Here is a 12,134-nt window from a genome sequence, read left to right as displayed (position 1 = left end):
CCAGGCTGCCCTTCCCGTGTTAAGGCTGGTAACCCCAATTACACCCACTCAGTTGCTTCACATCTGCATCCAAATGAGTGCTGGCCCGAATCACCAGGAGTTGGGAAGTCTGGGCCCCTCTTTAGAATTCTGCCTATTTAGCGTCTTTAGCAGGCTGTGCGGCACCGCGGAAGGGTCTTTGCTTTTGTATTTTCTTCCTACTTTTTTCCCGTCAACTCTTACGTAGATTTTTTAAAATCGAGATATACACATAATATACAGACAAGGTCATCAATCAAAGTCGAGAGAAAGAATGATATCAGCCCCCCCCGAAGGCCCTCTCAGTTTTCCAGAAGGGGCGGTAGAAGCCAAGTTGATTTCCCAATCGGGGGAAGCCGCAGAAGAGCTGCGATCTGGTTGATAGGAACGCGAGGAGGCTGCATCTCGTTGGCGTGACTCCAGGATTGGAATCACCTAAGAAAACGCCCTCAAGCAGTGGAGGCTCTTAATGAAGGACCTGCGGCTGAAAGGGCAGGACGTCGAGGGCTTGCCTGGAAAAACCTCCGCACGGGAGAAACGCAGCTGAAGCGAATACAGGTGATATTAGTGATGGTCAGACCTGAGCGAGGAGCACCTCAGAGTCCATCACGGTGTGAACCTTCTTGCATGTGCACTTGCCAACTGTCGTCGTGAAATAGTCGAAAAGAAAATAATCGTCTTATCGTCCCCTGTTATGAAAGCAGCTCTACAGTTTTTGTCTAATTTCCAAATATTAAGAGTCTCTAGAGGAGACACACCAGCCTCTTTTGAGTGACTATATCTGGGAAAGGCAGGTAGACAACCACGTTCCAGGATTCAAACGCCATAGAGTAGTTTTTACTGCTGTGTGTCTTTATGCAAATGGAATCACATAATATGTGCTCCATGTGTTTGACTTTTTTTTTTTTTTGTCTTTTTGCCGTTTCTTGGGCCGCTCCCATGGCATATGGAGGATCCCAGTCTAGGGGTCTAATTGGAGCTGTAGCCGCCGGCCACAGCCACAGCCACAGCAACACGAGATCCAAGCCGCGTCTGCAACCTACACCACAGCTCACCACAATGCCAGATCCTTAACCCACTGAGGGAGGCCAGGGATCGAACCCACAACCTCATGGTTCCTAGTCGGATTCGTTAACCACTTCGCCATGAAGGGAACTCTGTGTCTGACTTTCTTTGCACATTATATTTGTAAGATTCCACCATGTTGAGTTCAGAGCCCTAGTTTTTTCATTTTCATTATGCTATAGTGCTTTACTGTATGAATATAATACAATTTACCCATTGTACTGTGGATAGGCATGTGGGCTGTTTGTAGTTTGGAGATGTTACAAATAAAATAATGCTATTTTATGTTATTATGCCTTTCTGTTGGGTATAAATCTAGGAGTGAAATTGCCAAGCCAGGGAATTCCCATTGTGGTGCAGCAGAAACCAATCTGACTGGTATCCATGAGGATTCAGGTTCAATCCCTGGCCTCTCTCAGTGGGTTAAGGATCTGGCATTTGTTTAGGTCACAGACATGGGTTGGATCTGGTATTGCTGTGGCTGTGATATAGGCTGGCAGCTGCAGCTCCGATTTGACCCCCAGCCTGGGAACTTCCATTAAAAAAAAGCAAAAAAGAAAAAGAAAAAAAAAAAAAAGAGATTGCCAAGCTGTAGGCAATGCACATTTCCAACTGTAAGAGAAACCGCTAAACACTTTTCCAAAGTGGTTGTACTATTTGAACTCCAGTCAGCAGCGTCTGGAAGTTCCCATTATTTACATCCTTCCCAGTATCTGACATAGTCAGTCTTTCGAATTTTAGCCATTCGGGTGGATGGGTCATGGTATCTCACTTGGTTTTAATTTGCATTTCCCCAGTGACTTTAGGGTTGAGATGTTTTCATACATTTATCTTATACACATTTTTGGTTAAGTGCCTGTTCAAGTCTCTTGCCTATTTCTCCACTGGGCTGTGTATCTTGTTGAAAAAATATATAATAGTAATATATATTAATAACACATATAACCCATAGATATTGTTGGGTACATATATATATATATATATATATATATATATATATATATATATAGGCAATTTCTTCTCTGGTTGGTGGCTTACACTTCAAGAGCTTCATGAAGTCTCAGGACTCAGAGTTCCTACTTTAATGCAGGCAGACTCACCAATCCTCTTCTTTCTCATTCATACTTTTTGTGTCCCACTTAGACAATCTTTGCTTACTCAAGGTCCTGCTTGCTCAGAGAGGACCAGTAAATCTCTCTCTTTGAATTGGCTAATCAGTGACCACAAAGGATCAGTTCCTGAAATGTGATGAAGGAAGAGACCAAAGGTTACAAAAGGTTAGAACAAGAACTCATAGGCTCGGACAAAAAATCAAATATAGGCACTGTAGATGATTAGGAATTTTTTCCTTCTCTCTTTTTTGTCAGTATTTTCCCTACACCCTTTGGCTGGTGGTGTCAGCAGAAAGAGAAGGCATTGCTGGGGTCCACCTTGTGTTTGCTCCCCAGAGTACTCGCTCAGAAGGGATTTATTCAGTGGGCTCTCTCCCACTGAAAATGCTTGTGTATTTCAACCTAGTTTTGAAATCATTCCAATTCTTACCATATGACCCAGATCTGCAATGTGGTCCGTAAATATTTAGCATCCAACAGGTCTGCAAATCTTCCTCTTTTTTCCTAGGGTAGTGAAAGAGGGAGACAGAATAGATTTACTGGGTTAAGGACGGGCAAAGGTGACGCTAATTTTTTGGTTGTTTTCTTTGTTTGTGTTAGGGCTGCATCCTCAGCATATAGACATTCCCAGGCTTGGAGTTGAACTGGAGCTACTGCTGCTGGCTTCTGTCACAGCCACAGCCACAGCCATGCGGGATCTGAACTGGGTCTGCAACCTACACCACAGCTCAGGCAATGTGGGATCCTTAACCCACTGAGCGAGGCCAGGGATCGAACCCGAATCCTCACGGATCCCAGTTGGGTTAGGGAGCCAAGAAAGGGAGCTCCCCAATTTTTTAAATTATCTTTTTATTAAAGTATAGTTGATTTATAATGTTGTATCAATTTCTGCTGTACAGCAAAGTGACCCAGTCATGTACTTCTTTTTCGTATATTAGCTTTGATCATGTTCTAACCCAAGAGATTAGATATAGTTCCCTGCGCAGTACAGTAGAGTCTCATGGCTCATCCATTCTAAATGTTAGAGTTTGCATCTACTCACCCCAAACTGCCAGTCCGTTAGATCACAGAAAACAAGGACAACCTGGGAGTGTGATGAGGTGAGGGAGCCACACAGCTCCCCTGAATATGCGTCACCCAAACCCAGACAGACTTTTATTTCTGGCCACCCAGGGGCATATGAAGTTCCTGGGCCAGGGATCAGATCCAAACCCCAGTTGCCACTCTTGCCACAGCTGCATCAATGCTAGAGCCTGAACCCACTGTGCTGGCCCAGGAGTGGAAGCTGCATCCCACTGCACCAGAGATGCCACTGATCCCATCGGACCATGGCAGGAACTCCATCTAAAGGCTGGTTTTGTTTTTGTTTTGTCTTTTCGCCTTTTCTAGGGCCGCTCCTGTGGCATATGGAGGTTCCCAGGGTAGTGGTCCAATCGGAATTGTAGCCACTGGCCTACACCAGAGCCACAGCAACACAGGATCCAAGCCGTGTCTTCGACCTACACCACAGCTCACGGCAACGAGGGATCCTTAACCCACTGAGTGAGGCCAGGGATCGAACCCGCAGCCTCATGGTTCCTGGTCGGATTCGTTAACCACTGAGCCACGACGGGAACTCCTCTAAATGCTGTTTTTAACGCATTCCTCTCAGCCTATCAGTCTTGGCATACGTTTAATTATCAATGACAAGTACCAAAATTCACTGAATTTAAGATTCTAATCCCTTCACTCCTCTTCTCACCAGTGCCGGCGAGAGGTGGGGTGGAGAAGGGAAAACGGGAGGGTACGTGAAAAACGACTGTAAAACAGAGGGGAGATGCTTTCAACTTTAAGATGAAAAGAACCTAATATTAAAAGAGTGTGGGAGCTCCTGTCATGGCTCAGTGGAAACAATTCTGACTAGCATTCATGAGGATGCAGGTTCAATCCCTGGCCTCGATCAGTGGGTTAAGGATCCAGCATTGGCCTGAGTTGTGGTGTAGGTCACAGACTCGGCTTGGATCTGGTGTTGCTGTGGCTGTGGTATAGGCAGCAGCTATAGCTCTGATTCAACCTGCAGCCTGGGAACCTCCATGTGATGCAGGTTCGGCCCTAAAAAGACAAAAAAAAAAAAAAAAAAAAAAAGGGTGTGAAGGGGTTCCCTTTGTGGCTCAGTGGTAATGAATGTGACTAGTATCCATGAGGACATGGGTTCAATCCCTGGCCTCCCGCAGTGGGTTAAGGATCCAGCGTTGCCATGAAATGTGGTGTAGGTCACAGATGTGGCTGGGATCCCATGTTGCTGTGGCTGTGGTGTAGGCTGGCAGCTGTAGCTCCAATTGGACCCCTAGCCTGGGAACCTCCATATGCTGCGGGCGAGGCCCTAAAAGGACAAAAAAACAAAAAACAAAAACAAAAACAAAAAAAAACCAAAAAAACCCCTAACCAACCAACCAGACAAACAAAGCAAAAAAAGAGAGAAAGGGTGTGAGGCCTATTTAGTGGCCTAAATTTGCAAAAAGCCTACTGTGCCCAATTTCTTTTTGTATCTTTAGGGTAATTAGTAAAAGTTCTTGTCCATAGTCAGGGCCTCTTAAGTGCTTTTGGACCAAAATAAATAAGAGTAAGTTATATATGATTAGGCAATAGTGGATTTAAAAAAAAATTTTTTTTTTTGGCCTTTTGTCTTTTTAGGGCCAGACCCACGGCATATGGTGGAGGTTCCCAGACTAGGGGTCCAATCGGAGCTGTTGCCACCGGCCTACGCCAGAGCCACAGCAACGCCAGATCTGAGCTGCTCTGTGACCCACACCACAGTTCATGGCAACGCCGGATCCTTAACCCACTGAGCAAGGCCAGGGATCAACCCACAACCTCATGGTTCCTAGTCAGGTTCATTAACCACTGAGCCATAACAAGAACTCCTGGGCAGTAGAGGATTTTTATATAAAGCTAAGAATGCTTCAAGGTGGGTGCTCAGTTGAAAACCAACTACTCTTTTATCACAAATGGACCTGAGATTATCAGCCCCTTCTAGGGAGACCAGAAGTGTGGTCTGGGAGTCCTGGAAGTTTTTGTCACAAAAACTTCACCTTGCAGAGAACTTAGACTTGGCTTTTACCCCCCATGACTTTTTGGCTCATCTCCTGGATTCCACTGTAGGTGGAGTTCAACAACTGACACTCCACTTCATCTGCTTTACATATTGGTGCTCCAGTTATGCATCTTTGGAAAACCTCTGATCAAGCCCTTATCTTCCCACATTCCAACACAGAGTATGTGGCCCAGAGTGGGCAAGTGACTTGCGCAAGGTCACACAGCTGTTTGGAGTCAGAGCCGGTCCAGAGTGCAGGTCTCCTGAGCACCAGTCCCGAGTCTTGTCCATCTGCCGCTCTGCCATGTCCCCTGGTTGTAGATGTGACAACAGTCCCCTCACCTCCCCCAGGGTCACTGGAGACTCAGACAGCTGAGTGACAGAGTGACATATATAAACTTTATCCTAATAACTCATTTGATTCCCAACCTTTGGCTACCATCCAAATGGCTGGGCTTATCTACTTCCTCCACGGTGTGGCCCTTTCTCAGAGTCCCCATAATCTTTCACCTCCGTGTCCTGGAAGGGACCCCGCAGAGTGTCCATCACCCACAGCGTCGTGCCCAGTCTCCTCCACATGGCACTCTGACAGCGGTCAGTGCGACCAAACTCACAGCACGTCCCCACGCTTGGTCTCAGCTCACACCATTCCCCCTGCCCGGGGTGGCCTATTTCCCCCCCCCGCCCCCCCGCCCTGAGGCTGCTTCTCCTTTCAGTGCTCAGTCTTGGTCCCACTTATCCCAGAAGGTGGCTCCGATGGCCCTGGCTCACGGTCACCTCTCTGCTCTGGTCGGACACACGCTGCTGCTAGAACCATGCACCTGATTCTAAGCATCTGGACTCTGTCGTTATTGATCCTTTCCTATGTGAGTCTCATCCTTCCAACGAGATTTTAAAAGTTGTTTATTTATTTTCTTTTTTTTAAATGAGACTTGCAACATTTATTTCAGGTTCTCTCATTTTTTTTGATTAAAAAAAAATTGTTTTTTTCTTTTTTGCCACCCAGGCAGTATGTAGGAATTCCTGGGTCAGGGATCAAACCTATGCCACACAGCAGCAGCCAGAGCCACAGCGGTGAGAACACAGGAGCCTCAACCTGCGAGGCCATCAGAGAACTCCCTGTTTTATTTTTATTTTTTTATTTTATTATATATTTATATTTTTTGTTTTTGTGCCTTTTCTAGGGCTGCTCCCAAGGCATATGGAGGTCCAGGCTAGGGGTCTAATCGGAGCTGTAGCTGCCAGCCTATGCCAGAGCCACAGCAACGCAGGATCTGAGCTGCATCTGCAAACTACACCACAGCTCATGGCAACGCCGGATCCTTAACCCATTGAGCAAGGCCAGGGATAGAACCCACAACCTCATGGTTCCTAATTGGATTCATTAACCACTGAGCCACGACAGGAACTCCGATTTTTATTTTTTTATGCTGCACCCATGGAATATGGAAGTTCCCAGGCCAGGGATTGAATCTGAGCTGCAGCTGTGACCTACACCACAGCTGCAGCAATGCTGGGTTCTTTAACCCACTGTGCTGGGCTAGGGATCAAACCTGTACCTCTGCAGCAACCAAGGTGCTGCAGTCGGATTCTTAACCCACTGCACCACAGCAAGATCTCTAAGACCTGAAGAGTCTTAAAGGTGGGGCCTATTGCTTAGAGCTCCGTCTGCACGGGGCTTCGCTCAGTAGATCACGGTTGGAGAAGCAAGGATCATTTAATGGGCATGACGGATGGAGGTGGCAAGCCGCAGTCAAAAGATGCCAAGTGGGGGGAAGAGGGGAGGGAGGGAAAGGAGCGGGAGGGAAGAGGAGGGAGGGAGGCTGGAGAGGGTAGAGAGAGGGCTAGGGCCCCGAGGGGGTGGAGGAGGAGGGGTGGTTCTCAGGAGAACTGTGTCGTCCCGGACTCATGTGAAGTCCTAACCCTCAGAATGGAACCGTAGTTGGAGATGGGGTCTTTAAAGAGGTAACTGAGTTAAAATGCGGCCAGTAGACTGGACTGTAACCCCACAGGACCGTGTCCTTGTACAAAGAGGAGGTTAAGGTGCAGGCACACACAGCGGGAAGGTGAGGTGAAGATGGAGGGAGAGGATTGCCAGGCAAAAGCCCAGGGAAGGGGTCTCAGGAGAAACCAGCTCTGCAACACTCTGCAACACATCGACCTTGGACTTCCAGCCTCCAGGAAGTGTGAGAAAATAAACTTCTGTTATTTCTCCCCCCACCTTTTTTTTAAAGGGCTGCATCCGCAGCATATGGATGCTCTCAGGCTAGGGGTCAAATCAGAGCTGCAGCTGCCAACCAATGCCACAGCCACAGCCGTGCCAGGTGGGAACCACGTCTGTGACCTACACCACAGCTCACAGCAATGCCAGATCCTTAACCCACTGAGAAAGGCCGGGGATTGAACCCAGGCCTTCATGGATACCAGTTGGGTTCATTGCCGCTGAGCCATGACAGGAATTCCCAACTTCTGTTATTTAAGTGAACCAGTCTGCGGTATCTTGTGATGGCAGCCCAAGTGAGTTCATACATAGTGGCAGAAGGAAGGTGGGGAAGGGAGGATGCATGGGGGATAGGAGATGGAGGAGGAGGGTAGCAGAGGGAGAAAAAAGGAGGAGGCAATAGGGGAAGAAGTGAGAAGTGGACATCAGTGCTCTTCAGCCCTAGAAGAACTACCAGGTTCAAAGAAAAAAAATACACATCAAAAATGGTTGGGTTTCGGAGTTCCCATTGTGGCCCAGCAGCAATGAATCCAACTAGGAACCATGAGGTTTTGGGTTCGATCCCTGGCCTCGCTCAGTGGGTTAAGGATCCGGTGTTGCCATGAGCTGTGGTATAGGTGGAAGTTCAGATGCGGTTCAGATCTGGCATTGCTGTGGCTGTGGTGTAGGCTGGCAGCTATAGCTCCGATTGGGCACCTAGCCTGGGAACCTCCATATGCTGTGGGTGTGTCCCTAAAAGATAAATTAATTAATAAAATTTTAAAATTTTAAAAATGGGTGGATTTGGACCCTCATGATCATTCAGTTGTCCACAGTTTTCTGATCGCTGTCTCTATTAAGATTTTTTTTTCTCATTGCAACCAATTTTACGCTTATACTATTGACAATCAAAATTTCATAGCCACTTAAAGATTATGGGCCAATCCCTGCACAGCATAGCAGCTTCCCTCATTTAATCATAGTTGCCTAGCAACTAATTTGTCTTCCCATCATGCTTTTCATGGTGAGATGTAATTGTCGCTATCTTGGTAGGAAGGTAGGAGACAGATGATGCTACCTAATAACAGGGTCCTGACCTCTGAGCCACAAGAGCTTATTTCCAAGATCCATAAAATAAGCTAGAATAACAGTATTATCTTAAATTCTTGGGAAGAACGCTCGAGTTTCTTTTTTCACACTTAGGCTTTGAGGCCCGTGTAATCATTAGGGGACACACTCCACAAAGCAAAGTGACAACACTTTACCAAACCCTAAATGTAAGTGTGAGGAAGTCTGGGGCACTTCATCCTCATTTTTTGCATTATCGCTGAGCACACTCTGTCTCACACTCAGTATGTCGCACAGCAGGCCAGGTGGCAGTAAGATTACAACGCTTTGGTCATCAGTGATACCCTGGGAAACCAATCAGAAACACCCAGAGTAGCCTGCCTCTCACTTGCATGTAGGACACTTAAGAACTTTACGCATAGACATCGCCTGTGCTGCTGTAGCCACTCAACCCCTGAGAAAGTACGATGCGGGGAGGTGTTGCTGCTCTGGACCCATCTCAGCCACAGGGCGAGAGGTGGGTCAAGAACACGCTCTCTCATAAAGCGGTGCAGCCACTATGTAAAATAGTAGAGCTATTCCTCAAAAGATTGAACATGGAACGGCCACATGATCCAGCAACCCCACTTCTGGGTCTAGAGCCAAAGCAAATGAAAATAGGATCTCAGAGGCCTTCACTCCCATGCTTGCTGCAGCTTTGTTCGCAACAGCCAAGATACGCAAACAGCCTAAGAATCATCAACAGATGAATGGCCGATGAAGATGTGGTACAACTACAAAAATAAACAAGCCATATGGTCCAGAAAATATGAGGACTAAACAAGATAATAAATACAATACATTTAAAAATTCCATTTATAAAACAATTTTTAAACATAAAATAGGAATAAATGTTATATAATGCAAAAAGTAAATAAGTAGCTATAAAATGCTACTGAGGAATATAAAAAGACTTGAATAAATGAGGAAATAGAATAGGAATATTCAATATTATAAAAGTATTGATTATTAACGTGTAACTTCACCACCATCCAATTAAACTCTCATAGGTTTTGCTGGGGGAATTGGGAGAAGATCTTGATACAGTGACTTCAAAGTTGTTCCAGAAAAACAGGACTGAGAAAAGAGCTTGGAAAATTGGAAAATAGCTTGGGAAAAAAGAAACTTTGACAAGCGGATGTGCCCTCCTAAATATGAAAATTGTATTACAAAATACTGTAATTAAGAGTTTTATATTAGACCAAGAATTAACCTGTATCCCTTTCTCAACAATATGAAGTGTCCTATTTATCAGGTAATAAATCCTATATATATTTGAATCTACAAACCTATCATTTAGAACATAATATATTCATCAATAGGTTCAACTATGGATTATTCAATAAAAATACACGAATGCAACTGGTTAGCTATTTGGATATGACAAAGCTAGACCTAACCATGCTTCTTATATCCAATTAGACCACAAAAATCCAACATTTACATATTAACTGTGAAACCAAAATAGCCCAACAAAAAGAAGAGGGATGCAAGAATGTGATTGTAAAAATTAAGTTTAAGACACCAATTTTAAAAAAGCAGCAGTAAGAACATCAATAAATCTAAATAGATGCTGGCTTTAAAAAATAATGTCTAATTCAGGGCAACTATGAACAACATGAAATTAAAATACCAGACAAAAGAGACTTCAAAGTCAGGCGAATCAGAATGAATGTGTAACGTTCTTGAATTTTTCAGGACGCAGATGACGATAAAAAGTGATATTAGCTATTGTAGGTGCACATTTCAAAATTAAGGGCTACCTCTCTAATAAAAGAAATAGAGTACCTAAGTTCCAAGCCAGAAGAAGGAAACATAGAGAAGTAAAGTGAACCAATCTAACAGAAGGAGAAAGGAGAAAGAAAGCAGAAAAGGAAAGACACGGTTAAGAAGAAGGAGAAAATGCAAGGACAGAAGTAAGTCCAAGTACACCAATAATCACAACAGGTGTTGTAAACGGACCAAACCCATCATTAAAAGACACAGACTATGAGATTGTGTAGGAAAAAGTAAAGAACAGATATTTATCTATAAGAAATACACTTAAAGCAAAGCAACAGAAACGAGTTGAAAATGAACAGCTAGAAAAGGAGGCACCAGGAAAACATTAACCCAACCTAGATTTTTTTTCTTCTTCTTTTTCTCTTGTGTGTGTGTGTTTAGGGCCGTACCCACTGCATATGGACGTTCCCAGGCTAGGGATCGAATTGGAACTGCAGCTGCAGGCCTACACCACAGCCACAGCAATGCCAGGTCCGAGCCACATCTTCGATCTACACCACACCTCACGGCGACGCCAAATCCTTAACTCATTGAGCGAGGCCAGGAATAGAACCTGCGTTCTCATGGATGCTTGTCTGATTGGTTTCTGCTGAGCCACGACGAGAAACTCCAATGCAGATTTTTTTGTTTGTTTATTTGTATGTTTGTTTTTTGGCTATACCCACGGCCTACAGAAATTCCTGGGCCAGGGATCAAACTTAAGCCACAGCAGTGACAACACCAGGCCCTTAGTGACTAGACCACCAGAGAACTCCTAACCCAAACTAGTTTTGATATATCAGTATGAGAGAAAATAAAATGTAAGGCCTAAAGCAGTAAAGAGATAAAGACATACTTCAAATAGTAAGATCAGCTCACACACTGAATATATCAATCATAGGCTCGGATGCAGCAAGAAAGCCTCAAACATACAGAGTAAACTACCAGACGTAAAAGGAGAAACTAACAAAACCATCATCTCATTGGAAAACCGTTAGCTCAAGCAGGAAAATTCTAGAACAGGTGTCAGATATTTACAAGGCACAATTAATAATATGTGACAATATATACACTCAATGGGAATACACATTCTTTTTAGGCACGCATGGAATATTAATTAAAAGTCATGTAGATAACAAAAGGGAAGTCTCAATAAACTTCATATAAATTCCAAACATGCTACGACCAAAATGAAATTAAATTAGAAACAAAAAATAAAAAAGGTCATTAACAGATAACACATTGGTTAAAGAGAAACTCGTAACAGTTACAAAATAGAAATAAAAGTAACTCTGCAGCAAAACTTGCCGAATGCAGCCAAGTGGTTTTATTAAAAATCAAAAAGAATGAATATAAATGAGCTAAATACTGATCTCAAGAAGCTAGAAGAACATTAAAAAAAGCCAAAAAAAAAAAAAACCAAAATAAGTAGAAGTTAATGAGATCACTGAAAAAATCAGTAAAGAGAAAACAACAAAATCTCCTCATTCTTCGAAGTTTAATAGACAAAACTTTAAGAGGACCACAAAAACAAAAACAAAAAGAGAGAGAGAGAGAGGCACAAGTAAACAATATTAAAATAAAAAAGAGGACATACGCAGCAGGTTTTTGCAACTAATATAATACTAGGAAAAATTTTATATCAATAAACTTGAAAACCCAAATGAGTTAGGCAATTTTCTAAAACATAAATCACCCACATTAACTCAATCAAGGGTGTTAAGTAGACATTAACCTCTACACAAATAGAATAACAGTTTTTAAAACTCTTCCTTTTTTTTTTTTTTTAATTTTATGG

The 12,134-nt window shown here is 43.9% G+C and overlaps 1 protein-coding gene across 6 annotated transcripts in view; it reads right to left on the bottom strand.

The window, feature by feature from the left end:
• The window catches only part of SVOPL (SVOP like), a 76,649-nt gene that overhangs the window by 37,313 nt on the left and 27,202 nt on the right, over positions 1-12,134 (bottom strand). For all 6 annotated transcript variants that reach the window (XR_002340283.1, XR_002340282.1, XM_021078779.1 and 3 more), the window contains one exon: positions 2,626-2,699. Coding sequence is in view for 4 of the 6 variants with exons in the window: in XM_021078779.1 (XP_020934438.1) it covers positions 2,626-2,699 (74 nt within the window). In the remaining 2 variants the exon portion in view is untranslated. The remainder of the gene's footprint in view (positions 1-2,625; positions 2,700-12,134) is intronic.

Source organism: Sus scrofa, chromosome 18 (assembly GCF_000003025.6).
Source record: "Sus scrofa isolate TJ Tabasco breed Duroc chromosome 18, Sscrofa11.1, whole genome shotgun sequence".
Taxonomy (NCBI): domain Eukaryota; kingdom Metazoa; phylum Chordata; class Mammalia; order Artiodactyla; family Suidae; genus Sus; species Sus scrofa.
This window is presented reverse-complemented; position numbering and strand designations above follow the sequence as displayed.